The 16,631-nt window shown below is 54.3% G+C and overlaps 1 protein-coding gene across 1 annotated transcript in view; it reads right to left on the bottom strand.

Annotated features, from left to right (window-relative positions):
- COL13A1 (collagen type XIII alpha 1 chain) overlaps positions 1-16,631 on the bottom strand; it is a 146,659-nt gene that overhangs the window by 68,185 nt on the left and 61,843 nt on the right. The window contains exons 3-7 of the mRNA XM_045567914.1: positions 15,481-15,488; positions 11,844-11,870; positions 8,878-8,913; positions 6,212-6,238; positions 3,866-3,916 (exon numbers count right to left, since the gene is read on the bottom strand). Coding sequence (XP_045423870.1) covers positions 3,866-3,916; positions 6,212-6,238; positions 8,878-8,913; positions 11,844-11,870; positions 15,481-15,488 — 149 coding nt within the window. The remainder of the gene's footprint in view (positions 1-3,865; positions 3,917-6,211; positions 6,239-8,877; positions 8,914-11,843; positions 11,871-15,480; positions 15,489-16,631) is intronic.

Genomic DNA, 16,631 nt, shown 5'->3' with positions numbered 1-16,631 from the left:
AGAGAGGCTGGGCCTGGGGAAGGCACTTGGGGAGACTTAGAACTGGATATTAATTTATCTCTCTTCAATTATGTCCTGAGGTTAAGCATCGTTTCCAATGTTTATTGGCTGGTCTTATTGGTAAACTGCCTGTTTGCACTCTTTACCAATATTTTCTACTAGGTTATTTTTTTTCCCTACTGATTTGAGTAAAGCTCTTTGTCAAGAACAGTAACTCTTTGATAGTCATATATGTAGTGAATATTCTTTCCAACTTGGCATTTGTCTCTGATTTTGCTGATGGCATATTTTCTGTAATATAGAAGTTTTACATTTAGGTAGATAAACTTCATCTTTTCCTATGGCTTTTGGGTTTTGTGTTATGTTTCGAAAAGTCCTTCTGAACTTTTATAGTTGAGAATTACAAAACATTCATTCATGCTTTGCCCTTGTATTTTATGGTTTCATGTTTTACATCTAAGTATTTTATTCATTTGGGATTTATTCTGATATATGGAGCAGGGTGGAAATTTAGCTTAAAAAAAACCACAACTCTTTTCATTTTACTTTTTTCTAAATGGCTTGTCAGTTGCCCCAGCATCATTTCCTAAACAATCTACCTTTCTCTTCCTATTGTAATGTAGCCTGTAAAAAGTACCAAATTCCCATCTGCATTTGGCTTTATTTCTGGCCTCACCATTATGTTCTGTTCATTAGTTTGTTTTGATTTTCTGTTTTTACAATACATTTTGCTATCTAATAGAACAGCTAGTCCCCCCATCTCCTGTCCTCCTTACTCTGTTTTTCAGAATTTTCCTGACATTCTTACAAGCTTATTGCTTTCAAATGAAACTGAATATTATTTTGTTGGACTCCCAACCCCATCAAAAATGCACTAGGATTAGAATCACATTAAATTTATAGCTAGCAGATTTATTTGTAGATTAACTTACAGAGTAACACTACACCCTTCTATACAAGAACAAGGGAAATAAGCTATATATTGACCTCTTCCCCATCTTCTTCTACCTGCAAGTACTCAGGGTAAGACAGCACAGACAGAAGGTTCTGATTGGAAAGAGCCCATTGGGGTGTCTCCCTTCCCTAATATTTGATGCCTGGAAGAGGGTCAGTTGTGCAGCTTCCCAGAGCCTGTCTCATTTGCCTTCTTCACTCCAAGTCAATACTGCCCCATAGGACTCCGTGCTGGTAAACGTGTAATCACTGGCTGGGTTGGTGGGGGGAGACTACTGCTTTGCACAGCACTTGCCAATGTCTGTGGTGTAAACACTCTCCCCATAGCTGATTTCAGGCTACCAGTGTGAGGTCACTGAACACAGCTGGGAGGAGGAATGCACAGTGCACTCTTGTGAGCCATCTGAGCTAGCGCTAGCACACTCGCACTCTGACCCTCCAGCGCACAGACAGCTCCCCTTGGGCATTACAAAGACATCTCAAATTCATTATGCGCAAATCAAACTCATCTCCCCTGGCAAGGTCTGCTCTCCCTTCTGGGGAAGGGCATTCTGTACTCAAGTCAGAAATGTGGTGTCGTCTTGAGCTCCTGCTTCTCCCTCAACACCCCTTTCTATCATCACAAAATCCCATCATTTCCACCTCTGAAATATCTCATGGTCCACCCCTCCTGCCCAGCCCAGGACTTGGCTGCAGTCCAGGCTCTGGTTACTGCGAGCACCTTCCAACCAGATCCCCACCTCCAGCCTCAGATGACCTTCTTAAACTGCAGATGTGATCATGTCCCTCATCAGCCTCACACAACCTAAGGCTCTTCCAGCCCTCGGGACAATGCCCCACCCCCCAGCACAGTGTTTGGGCTCCTCACAGGTCCTGGATTGCGGTTTAGTTATCCCTTCCTTCCTGAAGCCTTCCCTGCCTGCCTCCCCCCAGCCCAAGTCCAGTGCCTCCTCCGTGTCCCATGGCTCCCTGCCTGTCCCCTGCCTTAGCACTTACTGTCTGTACTGTGATAGAGCATGTGATTGCTGGTCTCTCCCACTAGAGCGTGTGCCTGGAGGGGCAAGCAGGCTGCGGGCGCATCTAGCCTGCACTGGGTTCCTGACAACTATGAATGGAGTGAACTGAGAACCGCTGGATAGGTGTGTCTGCCTGGGCTGGAGATCCAGCTCAGGGAGGGAGTGAGCTGCCTTGGAGACGGGGCATTTCCTGGGCACTGGCAGATCACCTGTCCAGTGCCTGCTGGGCTGGCCAGCCTCTCTGGGGCCAGCCTTCCCCTTGGCTTAATGGGGCTCCCTCAAAAGTCAACATGGCGGGACACTCTGCTCCATCCTGCTCCCTCTTCCCTGGACTGCGACTCTCCTTCTCCAAAGGGCTTGGCTGCCCCCCCTACTCCCCTTGCTTAGACCATTTGTCAGGCTCCAGGAGGGGAGGCAGGTGGCCCCTGAGAGCCGCAAGGCTGGTTCCTATCAGCTGCATTTAGTCTGGGCCCTTCCTTGCTGAGTGGAAAACCACATGTTCCCCACCAGCCCCAGGTGCCAAGGGCACTCGCTTGACCTCTACTCTTTAAGGACAAACGGACGCTTTGTCTCCTCACCCTTGTCCCCTGCTCCCATGAGCTCAGGGTGGCTTACCAGGAGGAGCTGAGAGGGTCTCCCCTGCTGTCTAGTGGGGACTCAGCAGGGGAGGCCTGAGCTACCGGGGTGATGGGGACAAAGTCATAGGACGCTGGGCTCAGTCAAGACTCTTGGTGCCATAAAACCTTTCCAAGTGTCAACATAGGCAGCACCCACGGGGAAAATTTTTTCTCTTGAAGTAAATATCCTCTTTAAACAGTACAGCTTCAAGCATGGAAGGGGTGTCGGAGCAAGAATTCAGGCTTCGTGATGAGGCCGACCTGGCCAAACCCAGGCTCCAGCACTTACCAGCTGGGCGACCACAGGTGAGTTAGGAAACTCTCAGTCTCCCAGAGGCTGGCCCTCTGCTCCCTGCCCCCACCACGCGTGGCTGGTCAGGAATAGTGCCCAGCAGAGTGCGGAGCCCGCGGCCTTCTGCTGTGGTGGAAGCTGGGTGCCAGGGCTCCTGGGTTCTAATCCTGCCCCAGCCTCTACACGGCAGACCCTGGCCAAGCCCCTACCCCTCTCTGGGCCTCAGTTTCCCCTTCTGAGAGGGCTGTGTTAACCATCACGGGGGTCCTTTCCACCCTGATGTTTGGTGATTTGGTTGAAGCCCTGTGATTTGAACACTCTGGGAAAAACCGCCAGTCCTCCTCCCTCAGCCCCGGCCTCTTGCCATTCATAGCCCACACCCCCTTTCAGTCCCGAAGGCAGTGCTCCTGAGGGAGGCCTCCCTGATCTCCCCAAGCTGCCCGTCACTAGGTGGAGGGTGCTGGGTGGAGGGTGCTGAGTGGAGGGTGCTGGGTGGAAGGTGCTAAGTGGAAGGTGCTGATTAATGCGCAGGACCCAGCACTGCATGTGGGAGCCTTTGAGGGTGGGGGTGGCTGGGCCCAGTAGGTGCCTGGGCCAGCAAACCTGGCTTTGGTATTTGCTCTGTGGGCTTCTAGAAACAAAGGCTTGCTCCTGGGAAGGCTGGAGCGCCCATGAAAGAGGAGTGGCCACTTGCTCCCTCCGCCTGTGGACAACAAGGCCGCCTCCCAGCCGCTGTAGCTGCGTGGCTAGAGGGTAGTTCCCTCGGAACCCGCTCAAGAGGCTGTAATTTAGGTATATTTAGTCAGGCCACTTGCTTTAACATCCACATGGGCACCGAGGCCTGGTCGGGCTGACCACATCACACGCAGTGGCTGCCACACCCAGAGGCACAGCCAGACTTGCTCTCCCCTCGTTCTTCCCCAAAGCCCTTTTCATCAACTCACCCATCCCCCACCGCACTCTGGAGAAGAGCAAAAACAACTTACAGGGGGGCCTCGGGGACCGATGATGGACAGCCCAGCGTCTCCGGGAGCCCCCTGTGTGGAGAGAGGGGGAGAGGGAGACTGGGGTAGGGGGCAGAGAAGAATAGGAGGGACAGAGGAGCAAAAGGGAAGGAGCTGGCAGGGGCTGGGGGTGGCAGGAGGGGACACCAGCCTCACCAGACAGGAGGACAGGAGGGAGGGCAGAGGGACTCAGGGCAGAGGACACACAGATGGGTGCGGAGGGAGAATCCAGAAGGGTTGGGAAGGGCAGGGGAACAGCAGGGAGGAGGGGATAAGAGGGGTGAGTGAGGGCACAGGGTATGGGGTCCAGGGGAAGGAGGGCGGTGGGTCCCCAAGCCAGGCAGGCGGCAGCAGCCAGAACAGCATTCATCGGCACAGTGGGTAAGAGGGAGACAGGGAGGGAGCGGAGACTTAGCAATGGCTGCCTGAGGGCTCCCCCCACGCCCTGCTCAGGACACTTTCCCACCTCCCTCAGGCCCCTGCCCCACCTCCCTCTACCTCCCCACCCCCATCCCCAAATACCCCTCTGCCCACACACCCTGCAATTGTGGAGCAGCGACCTGCCCTGAGCACGGGGTTGTGGAAATGAAAGTGGGGACATGAGACTCATATGTGCTCTGTGGACCCAGCAGCCCTGGGCCTGAAGGCTTGAGCTGCCTGGAATTTCCTAGTGCTCGGCTGAGAATGACAGGAGTTAAGGCCGTGCAGGACTTTCAGCCCTGAGAGGACGGCAGGGATGCTGCTGGGCTGGGAGTGCAAAGTGCTGTCAAGGGTGGCTGAACTCGCTAGATAAGTACCGTGTGTGTGTGTGTGTGTGTGTGTGTGTGTGTGTGTGTGTGTGTGTGTGTGTGTGTGTGTGTGTGTCCGGGCAGACAGCGGGAGGACGATGTGTGCATGGAACCGGGGTGGAGGTGAAGGGCTGGGACTGCCTTGCAGGACGCCCGTCCCACCAGCAGGGCACCCCTCCCAGCAGAGCCAGGCAGGCAGGGCAAGAGCCCAGGACCCGAGTTAAGGTCTTGCTCAGCCAGGCAAGTCCCGGAACTGCTCCGAGCCACGTACCTCCTCTGTGAACAGGGGTGCTCAGAGCTGCTCTGCTGCCCTTATGGGAAATGCATTTTGTAAAATGTCATACCTCACATGCAGGTGAAGGGTGATTTCGTATTAGTAACTGTTTATACCATTGCAGCGATACGATTAATTTTTATGCCAGGCCAGGTAGTGTAGTGGTTAAGAGGAACTGAAGCCCAGCTCTGCTCCCTACAGTTGTGTGACCTCGGGCAAGCTACTTAACTTCCCTGTGCCTGTTTCCTTATCTGTATCAGGGATAATCCAGGCCCCCATCTCATAGGGTGGATGTGAACATTTCATGAGATAATGTAAAGTGCTTAGAACAGTGCCTGATCCTTCGATGAGGTTGTGCCTTTTCTCCTGGGCGATCTAGCCTCCTACCAGGTGGGGCTGACAGTCTTGTTCCATTTGGAGGACAGCGTAGCATGTTGGTTAGGGCCCTGGCCTTGGAGTCAACCACAATGGGGCTCCTGTCTAGCTCTGCCTCTGTCTATCTGTGTGACCTTGGGCATATGACTTTGTCTCTCCGTGTCTCTTGGAAATGGGAATATTAAAGTTCCCCTGGAAAGGGTGTGTCAGTGTTAACTGGGAAAACAGAGGCAAAATACTTAAAACTGTTCCTGATACAGTTTGTGATTAATACATGGTGGCTGCTATTATTGTCGTTACGATCATTATTTTGGAGATGGGAGGCGCTACTGCAGAGACACTGCAGGCACAGGCGAGGAAGCCCTGCGCTGGGCACCAGGAGGTCTGGCTTCTAGCTCCAGCTCATTGCTGTTGTGTGGGGCCCTGGGCAGCCCCAAGCCCTTCTCTGGGCCTCACATGAGTTTCCTCAGCTGCAAAATGAGCTGGTTGGATATGCTGGGCTCTGGACTCTCTTAGGAACCCCTTGAGGTTCCAGGATAGCTTCCTGGGCTTCTGGTTTCCCAGGGAGCCTCAAATCCATAACCCTGGGGGTCCCCCTAGGCATTTCCAGCTCTGCTCTCCTTGCCTTCGGAAAGGGTGACTGCCTAAGGCTGGGGATCAGAGCGGTGAGGCCACATGCAGTCAGGGGACACCCACTCAGCCAGGAAGGCTGGGACCACAGCCCAGGAATCCCAGACTCCTGCCCGATGGTGTAGAAGCTGTTAGGAGACCAGGCCTCGAGAGGCTGTGGGGGCAGAGCAGGCCTGGCCGGCACCCTCTGCCACGGCCTTTGTGTCAGAAGACGCCTGAGAGGAGCCCGGGTGAAGGGCAGAAGGGGAAGTGCAGACTCACCTTCTCGCCTGGTTGGCCCTTCACTCCCTGGGGCAGCCACACGGGGTGCAGGGGAGAGAGGGAGGGAGAGAACAAACAAAGAGAATGAGTGAGAGGCAGCCACACGGGAATCCATGTTCATGGCACAATGACCAAACAAATCACTGTGAAATAAGAAACAAAACAAAACACAGATGCTGACACATGACAGTCCCACGTCCAAGAAGCACAGCATGCGGAAGGCGATTGCCTCAGCCCGTGCGGGGGCCCCAGCCAGCTGTGCCAGATAACAGAGGGAAACAGTGGCGGGGGCCGCAGGGGGCTCTCTCGGAGGTGTGCCTCTGTGTGTGTTGGGGGGTGGGGAGACAGACAGAATGGGACCCCACCTGGGTCAGGAAATCTGCCCCAGAAGCCACGGCCCCAGCTGACCAGGGCAATCCAAGGTGGGGGCAGGGATGGGGAGAATTTCCCAGGGACTGTGCTGTGACGGTGGCATCTGGGAGGTCTGAAGGTCCAGGTGAGCATCAAGTACAGAGCTCTGCAATCCGGACGGCCCCAAGTCGCTAGGGCTGGCCAGGCAGGGCAGAGGGAGGTGGCATGGAGAAACACTGAGGACAGAGGTGGGACATGCACAGCTGTATCGGCCAAGGGTCCCTTGTAACCACAGTGACCAGTGGGTGCACAGCCCCAACCCACCCAGCTCCCAACAGGCCAGTGGCGCCACCTGTGGGGAAGCACAGGACTGACCCAGGCATTTCACACTCATTGGCCACCCCAGTCCTTGTCAGGTGGCTATGCCAGCACCCCTACTGGGCAGCCAAATGGGCCCATTGTCACATTTAAAATAGCACCAGTGGCATGTATGCCCCAAAGTGGCTTGAAGATAGGCTTGCCTGGAAGGAAGTGGGGAGACCCCCTGTGGCTCCACTCCCTCTTCCTCCACTGCTGTGAGGTCCACAGGCCCAAGGAGGGCAGGAGGGGGAGGCTGAGAGGGGACACTTGGCATTTTGCAGTCCTCCCAGAAGTTCCTGAAGCTTACCTATCGGGAGCAAGGACTTTGGGGTCCCACAGTTGGCTTGGGTACATTGAGTGTCAGTGTCCCCAGCCACAAAACAGGGTTTCGGAGGGCTGGGTGGAGGGTGCGCCCAGCTCAGGCACACGTACCAGAAGCCCCTGTGAAAGCGTGGCTGCGTGATGTTTCCCGGCTCTACACAGCACCCTGTGACTGCCTGGTGGACTCAGGGTCTGAGTTAGAGAACTGAAGCAAAGCGACAGGGCCAGGCAGAAATGCCACGGTGCTCTAGTCTGGGAAGCGGCAGGGGAGCTTCAGGTGGGCTGCCCCGGGCTCCCAGCCTCCATGCCCTGGAGACAGGCCTTGGGTGGGCCCTGGGGAGCTCCAAGCTCTGTAAGTGGAACACTTGTCCTGAACTCTGAAATGTCGCAGGCCTCTGGGGCTTCATCCTAAGGATCAGACCATCCTTGGAGCTGCCAGTGGGGGTGGGGGTGGGTTGGGAATGACACTGCCAGGGTCGAGAACACAGGTTTGGAGTCTGGCTGTCTGGGTTAAAGTCCCTGCTCAGCCACATGCTGCCTGTGTGGTCTCAGAAAAGACATTTAACTTCCGATCCTCAGTTTTCTCATCTGAAAAATGGGGTGGAAATCGTGCCTACCTCGTGCAGCTCTTAGAGCTGATGTGTGTGAGGCTCTCAGCATAGGGCCCAGCATGCAGTTAGTGCTCACAAGGGTTAGCTTCCATCCGGGTGCTGTTTCTCAATCTGCGCATCACGTGCTCACACCAGGCATTCACACAAGGATGCCACACCCATGCCCAAGGCCACTCCCCGCCCAGGGGGTGGGATGCTGGAAGCCAGAATGACACGAGGGCCTGGGAGCAGAGGCTGAAGGCTGGGGAGAAGTTAGGCATCAGAGAGGGAGAGCAGCCCTGGCCGTGTCCTAGACCACGCTGAGTGGTGATTAGGCCAGTGCGTGGCTGTCATGGCTGTCACTGCCTTAGGCCACCGCCTTTCTAGCCCTTTGGAGACCATGATCCCCAAGCTGGGCCCTCAGGGCCTGGTGCCCGCATTCGCACTGCTGGGAAACCCTGTCCCTATCAAACACGCTCCTCTCCCTTCCTCCACCTTTATGTTTCAGCTGGAAACATTCAGTGTTTTCACTCTCAGCCTCCTCATGAGGACTTGGAGGCAGCAGCTGGCACCCAGCCCTGTGTCCCTGTCTTTCATCGCATCTCTGTCTCCAGAGGACACCTCCGGAAGCGCTGGCTCCACTGAGGGGTGGTTGCGGGAGCAGCCGCAAATCCGAGGGCGAGCTGCCAGGCTGGGGGGTGGAGTGGGTGTCCTCCCAGTGTCAAGGGTCAGGCCTCAGCCTGTCACCCAGAAGGTGATCGGCAAAGAGCTTTGTTTTTCCAACTGTCTTGGATTTTTCCTTGGCTGTGGCAGCGCTCGGGAGAGTAAAGCCATGTTGTGAGGTCTGAAAAACTGGACTAAAACTTCTCTTCTCCTTCTCTGCCCCTACCTAAAGCAGACTGGGGCCCCAGGGAAGGAGAGTGTCGGCCCCCTCCTTGGAGCTGGGGCAGAAGCACCCGGCCGTGGTTTAGAGGACAGGCCAGCAAGGAGAGCAAGCAGTAGCCAGGCAGTGGCCACCAAGCGGGTATAAATGGGCCAACTCACCACACGTCCAGGCATCCCAATGGCACCTTTTTCCCCCTGATGGTGAAGGAGGCAGAAACAATCAGATGTAGCGGGAACCAGGCCAGAACATGAAGGATCCCAAGGGCTAGCTGTGCGCCTGACTCGGGGCACTGGTAGGCCGTTTGCAGGGGCAGCTGGGACGACATCCCGCGTGAGGCCCAAGCATCGTGTGGATGGACACCCTAGGCTGCCCCCAAGGACTGTTCAGCAAGTGGCCACCCCTACGTCTATCTGCACTTGCACTCAGGCATGGTGTTGTGGAAAGAGCACTGAAGTAGGAGTCTGGGCCCCAGCCTAGGCCTCAGTTTCCCTATGTGATTCCACAGCCCTTGTTCCCTTAGACTTCTGCTGTTGCAGTCCATTCCCTTGGTGGCCAGGATGTGCCTCATCTTCATCACGATCCACGGCAAGACACAGAGCAAGGTCACTGGCAGCTCCCACGTGACAGATGGGCGGATCACTCCCCTAGGTCTGTCTCTGCCAGAGCTGGAGGGCAATGCTCCTCCCCTGGCCCCATGTTCGAGAAGGCTGCAGACGGAGTCTTTCTCCGCTCTTCCCTCTCACGGCCACCTCCAGCACTGACGGGAAGGACCGTGAACCTTGTGGACTCATCCGAATCACGAGTTTCAGATGCTCAGAGGGAACTGCTTTGTTTCGTAGCCAGCGGTTACATCTTCTCACTCTGGAAATCCGCTTATTAAGTGTTGTTCCTCCCCCTTTTGGAAGAAATATTTTTTTGCAATCCTACGCATGCAGACATCATAAAGTCTGGGGTGGGGCTGGGGTTTGCTAGGAGCCTGGAAGGATGGAAAGCAATGGAGTGGGGGAAATAAGATGGTGCTTGTCCGGCCTGCTGGGCAGGAGACATGTCTGGGTGACTCAACATGTGCCGACTCCACTGAGGCAAAGTGCCTCGAGGGACCATTAGCATCCCAAGATGTATTAACATGTGGGATGCACCCAAGAATAGCATTCATTCACCTCTGAAATTAGGCTCTTGTTACACACACATGGTCAGGAGTAAAACGTTCTGCCTTTTCTAAAGAATGGTAGGGTAGCAGCATTGATTGTAAGTGCCAACCCTGTTTCCTTAATCTCTCTGAGCATTGGCTTCTGTTGACTGGGGGTAATGAGAGCTCCTGTCTCAGGGGGCTTCTGGGAGGATCCCATGAGATGCCATCTCTGAAAAGCTTGTGTCCAGTGCCTGGCACTTTGTAAGTGTTGAGTCAATGGCATCCATTGTGTTAAGCCCAGCACAGCCACAGGCAAGTGAATTCAACAAGCGTGTCTGTAGTCCACACGTTCTGCATTGCACAGCGAGGGGCCAGCACCCGCAAATCCTTGTGTGTGTCACTCCCAGGTCCCTTTGCACAGAAGCATCAACAGGACCACGACCCGCAGGTCCCAGATCTTCTCTGCCTGCGAAGAGCCCCGGGCTGGTACCGATCATTGGCTGTGACATCCTCACGGTCCGCTCCCTCTTGGACTTTTGAATGGTATTTCAGGATGTGTGTTTTGGTTTCTTTTTCATTTCTTTTTTAAAACTAATGTTCTTTGCAGTCCTGGCCATAAAATGCTTGGGTTAGGGTTGGGCGTGGAATGGCCAGAGACTGGAAAGTATGTGCAGCAGCCCCTGCTCTGTGAATTGCCCCCTAAATGCTTTTTAAAGGTGGACGGCGTAAGAAAAAACAAAGTCTGCCCACGTTCCCCTCTGTCATCTGATTCTTCCCCTCCTTGGATTTCACGGGACGGAGTCACCGTCCTCCTTTGCGCCGGGCTCTCATGTACTGGGAGAGTTTCTGTTTTCAAGGCTGAACGTTCTCCCACATGCATTTCATTAAGAAAGTCACTGCTGGGCATGGATTTTAGAAGCTGTTGGACTAGTCAAAAGGTTACAGTATAATCCATGTGTAAAAGGGGAGTAACTAGGTACCAGAGATGCACAGGAGGGTGTGGAAACCCAGGATGTGGCCTTTGGTGCAGGGAGACAGGGCAGCTGCTGCCAGCCCCAGGTCACACTCTGTGCCCCACCTTGGCCCTCTGACTGGCTGACGCAGCACCTGGGTCACCCCACTTCCAAGGGCCTGCGGTGCCCATATCCAGTACTCAGCTCATCCACGCCCCAGGCCAGACTCCACGGAGCAACGTCTATGAAGACTTTAAGGATGGTTCTCGAATGTTGGGCACAGACCTCAAGAAACAGCGATGTGGAATGTATGTGATGGCATGGGCCTCCAACAGGCCTACAACTGTAGCTTGGACAGTTGGACAAGGTATTTTACTTCTCTAAGTCTCAGTTTCCTCATCTATAAAACATGTTTAATACCCATTTCATGGAGTTGCTAAACAAATCAAATATATGAAGGGTGATTAACACAGTGCCTGGCACCTATGCAGGTTCAATAAGAGATGGCTATTAGAATTATTTCTACTTTTGTCCTAAAGCCCCCATGGTTCCTTGGCACAGACTTTCTAGAAATCAGAAATGGTAGCCGGGGGGAAAACAAAGTTTTTGAGTCCATTCCTTTACCAGAGGGGACAGGAGAAAGTGGGGACGGTGGTTTGAAGGTTAGCTGGGATGCACGATGTTCACCGTGCCAGTGGGCTGCCAGCCCTGCCGGTCCCCGTCATAGGGCCCTCAGGCTGGAAGTCAGTCCCAGCACTGGAAGGGGCTGCATGCTGTGACCCAGCTGCTGGGGGCCCCAGGAGGGAAACCAAGAGCTGCAGCTGCAGCTCAAGATGCCCCAGCAGGGCCCTCTCCAGGTCTCAAAGGAGGAGGGGCAAAGGGTGGGCTTCACCCTAAGCCAGAGATCAGAGACTCTGGAGAGGGGCCTCTCACCCTGATATACCTAAAGGAAAACCACCCACCCAACCTAGCCAGTCCTCAGACTGCGAAAGGACACATGGAAGTGATACAAAGGAAAGAAGAAATGAAAATCACTTACTGGGAGTCCGGGTCTTCCAGTGGGACCCTGAAATAAAGGGGTGAGAGAGTGAAGTTTACGTAGGTCAGGGTACTGTAATCCCCAACAGTTCAACACTGCCCCCACCAGCCGTGTGAACTTGGGTAAGCCACTCGTGCGTGCTCAGGAGCCTGTTGTTTTATGAACAAAATGAAGGAAGAGACTTGGTCACTATGCTTCGGTTCTAGCATTCATTCATTCATGCACTCATTCATTAAACCAGTTAGCAAGGGCAGGGGGTCCTCCATGCCAGGCACCGGTGCAGGTACAGGGAACAGAATGTCCCCTCTTATGACTGAAGGATCACAGGGCTGTGGGTCTCCCCAGCAAGTCCCTCTCTCTGAGCCTTTCTGCCTCACTCGGTGCAATGTTCTGTCCCCTACTTGTGCGTGCTGGCCCTGGCCGAGAAAAGGGCTGGAAGGGGTCAGGGCCTGGCCTTCCCTGTCTCCCCACACAGGAGAAGCCAGATGCAGGGCAGAGCCCATCACCTGCTGGGACATTCCGCTACATCTGTCACATCTGAGCCAATGGTGCATGACCATGGAGCAGGGCGTGGGGCATCCCGGGGGACATTTCCCTCTCTGTTGGGATCATGAGGGAGGGAGCCAATGGGACTTCCTTTGACGTCTCTGCCAGCATGAGACCACCCTCTCCAGTGCTGGGCGTGAGGCAGGAGGCTGGATCCCATCATATGTAGAGTTCTTCTGTGGCTCAAGGAACCTGCTTTCACCAATCACAGCTATGCGTTTCTCAAACCCTCTATTCCTAACCCTAGTACTCCTGCCTAGCACAATTCTGAGCGTACACTCAAGATTCCATATGATGGATCTGAAATTCCATTGAAAAGAGGAAAATAGTCAACGAAATATATTAATACTATTAATTCTAATAATCATCGTCATAGCAATATGCATAGGAGGCAGCTTAGGAACCAGGCAAATCTCAAGAAAGTTATGTGTTTTTGACACTGGAACCCAACTTCCAGATGGATCTATTAATAGTATAAAGGATGGCTGAGAAAACTCTGCTTTCCTTTTTTCTCTGACCACCGGGAGCTCAAAGCCAAGTCTATGGCTCAACTGCACAGGAGGTTGTGGTGTCACCAGCTCTGGATTCCCCTTGTCTTCCTACCTCTGTTCTCCACCCCTCACCTTCTGTTTCCTTACGTAGTTTGTAAATCCCCCCAAAAGGTTTCTTGGAATGAGGTGGGGTAGAAATAAATGAAATAATACATTTATTAATAGAAATTCACAAAATAATTTCTTCCTTAAAACTAAGGTTTACAAGAACCTTTGGGTATCATCTAGGGAAGCCCTCTGTTGCTAGGATTAAAGGAGTTAATATATTTTAAGTGGAAAATATATATACACAACATACATACATACATACATACATATATATTCCTCATAACACTCAGATGAGGCAGATACTGTTACTATTCCCATTTTACAGATGAGGAAACTGAGGCACAGAGAGGTTAAGTAACTTGTTAAGGTCACACAGCTAGAAGTGACAGTGCCAGGATTTGAACGCAGGTGGTCCGGTTCCAGAGCCTGTGCTCATAATCGCGATATTACATTGCCTCTATAAAAGTATAACACACAGTATTAGCTAGTATTTCAGCAAGGATCGTATTCCCTCAGTGAAGAGATATCCCTGCCTCTCTTGGTCATCTGTTTCAGTCTCACAGTTTCTATATTAAGAAATTCTCCCTTAAATCTAGCCCAGGGATGGCCAATGGATGTCAGTTTGAGCAGGGACTCCTGTGGATTGGGAGCAGCTGACAGATTGTGTTAAAAAGCCTCCTAATTGATTAGCAATGTCTGCCGTGGGCATGAGGGGTGGAGCAGTGGTGGCCACAGATGTGCTTCCACTTAAATGGTTCCTGCTGCAGCTTCAATCCATGCTCCGTGCTTGTGCTCTCTAAGGCACTGGCTGGCCTGTGCCCACAGGAACCTGGGTGTCCCGGCTGGAGGACAGAGCCAGCCCCTGGGATACACCCAGAGGGCAGCAGACAGGCCCCTCCCTAGCCCTCACCTCTGGTCCCCGCCTTTCTTCTTCCGCAGAAAGCAGATAGAACAGGGCTGAGGAGGTGATTCCCACCCTGGCCAGCTGCCCGTTTCCTCCTCCTCCTGCCTTGGGGTTTCAGCCAGCACTGGGCGAAGAGTCAGGGCTCCCCTCCTGAGCTGGGCTCAGAATGCGGGGAGAGCTACCTGGCCCCCCTCACTCTGCAGGCAGAGACAGCAGAGACTCATGTCCCCCCTCCCACGTGCTCCTTCCCCACAGACCCCAGGAGTGGCAGGACCCACTCCGGCTGTGGACAGGGGCTCGGTCACCAGCTCTCAGAACGCTAAATTCCTATGGAGGGAGGGACTCAGAGCCCATGCGGCGGGGTGAGTCCCAGCATCCTGGCCCCGGGGACACAGTGTGCGTAGGAGGCCCCAAGAGAGGGAGGTGAGGGCTCTGGTGGCGTCCTCAGAATAAGGCAGGGGGGAAGCAGCATCTCCAGCAGGTGGAAGTTCCCTACAGCAGGATTTACTTTGGAAGATGGATGGCAGGAATTGATGTCTGACATCCCAAACAGGCCATGATAAATCACCCCTCCTCCTTTCAAGGAATGACACGATCTCCCCCCACCATGACTGATCCGTCAGGGGGCCCAGTGGGACCCTCAGTGTGGGTTCAAGGGCCCTTCAGGGCACAGATGGAATATGAATAGTGGACTTACTGAAAACGAGGCAGGCTGCTCCTGCAGCTACAGATCAAGAGGAAAACAACTATGGAAATGACTTCTCTAAGGAAGGCACGGGGACAGGGTTGATTTCAGTAGCCTTGAGAAAGATCTGATGCTGAGGGCTAGGCCCTTTCAACTCCACTCCCCAGCTCCCCCAGAGCCCTCTGGGTCTTTTGTTGGGATATCAAATGCTGTCCCTCAGAGAACGGTGCCCCTGTTCCCGGGATCCATTACTTGGAGGAGACAGTCTCCTTGGGCTCTTCTCATGTTCTTTGGAAGCGGCTCCACTCCCCCCGCCCCAGCCTGGCCCCAGAGCAAGGCCGGGAAGGGGAGAGGCGCCCTGCCTAGAATTTATGTGCTGCCTCCCGGTCTCACCGGCCGCATAGCTCTCTTACATAACCCAACCGCCACCACCCCTAAAGTGACTGGGCCACGGAGTTGCCCACGCAGGGGTGTGGACACTGAGTCCTCCAGAGCAGGCCACTCTTGGAGCCAGCTCGCCAACCTGTATTCAGAATGGCAGGAGACCATTCAAGGAGCAGAATGGAGGAGAGATGACCTCTTTCCTCTTTCTAATGGCTTTGACTCCAGTTGTTTCTTTGGGGGACCACAGAGCTGGGCTAACAAGTGGCAGGCCAGCCTTCCAGATTGAAATTTGGGGCCTGCTTTGCCCCGGGATGGCTATTGTCTTGCCCTGGAGGGGTGCAGAAGCCATGGCCTCCGTCCCCATGTAAGCATTCTGGGGGGACCTCGCAGAAGGGTCTGCACAAGGGCCCCAGAAGGTACCAGGGGCCAGCTGTCAGCGCCCCCACCCGGGACCCCATTACCGGCAGGTGACATAGGCCTTTCAGACGCATGAGACCGAGCTGCGGCTTGAGTACTTACAGGAGGTCCTGAAAGAGAGAGAGAAAATGCCCGGGTCAGTGTCACTGCCGTAGGGGGCGGTGGGCAGGTGGCCTTAGAAGCAGCATCCAACAATTCTTCAGCGAGGGGTTTCCATCTGGTCTTCGAGGTTTGTATTTTCCTGGCCCACTTTCACCAAGATAATCTCTTCCTCCTGTATTTCATCTCCATATTTTCATTATGGGATGAGAAATGCAGAGTCTGGGCCCCAGGATCAGCCATGCGGGGGACTTAATGGTGGTCCCCCCACCTCAGCCTCCCACCCATGAAATAATGGGCTTTTTAGGACCTACCCAAACACGTGCACAAGGTTGCTTTGCAGAACACGGACGGTGGGCACCAAAGCACACCAAGAAAGATCAAAGTAACAGACCCTAAAGCAATTAGGATTGTTAGCGTGCCTGCTGTCCTCGGGCAGCATCCCAGGAAACATGGTGGCAAGCCAGCAGGCTGGGCAGGGCGGTGGCAGCCCCTCCCCGGACGCCCTGCCTGATGTCTATCAGGCCTGTCCTGGTTTCTGTGAAGCGATGAGTCAGGCCCCCCTGTCCTCCTGGGTCTGCCGCCCACCTCTGGGCTCAGCCCCACCCTCCCTCCATGCCCCTCTCTGTCCTCTCTCTCCCCGGTGTGTGTCCACTCGCCCTCCCCCGTCCCCTGGGCCTCAGCGGCAGCCCTATCCCATTACGAGCAGCAGCCAAGAATGACAAATTCAAGTGTTCCGAGCAGGGAGCAAAAGGGGGTGGGGGGCTGGGGGAGGGAAAGTCAAGCAAAGCCGCCCAGAAAGATCTCGAAGGGAAAGGCGCTCCTGTGAACGTGAGCTGCGAAAGGCCAGCCGGCAGATTCCCAGCTGGGCGTGGCGTGTGTGCCCGGCCCCTGGCGCTCTGGCCACGTTAACTCAGCTGTGACTCCTGTTGCTGCTTTTATGCCGGGCCAATAAAGACTCCTGGCGTTTCCCCTCACTCCGCACGTTCCCAAAGCTGCCGCCTGCTCTCCTGCATCTGCCCGCTTCGCTGTCCTGGTCCCCATCCAGGAGGAAACAGCCTCTTTCATGCTGGCCTCTGTCAAGCCATCACGTTACCGGGGAACAAGATGTTTTAAATTAAAAACAAAAAAAAAAAAGTCAAGAGGTGTAGCGA

Source organism: Lemur catta, chromosome 14 (assembly GCF_020740605.2).
Source record: "Lemur catta isolate mLemCat1 chromosome 14, mLemCat1.pri, whole genome shotgun sequence".
In the NCBI taxonomy this organism is placed as follows: domain Eukaryota; kingdom Metazoa; phylum Chordata; class Mammalia; order Primates; family Lemuridae; genus Lemur; species Lemur catta.
Note: the sequence above shows the minus strand (reverse complement) of the source record. Positions and strands in the feature narration are given on the sequence as shown.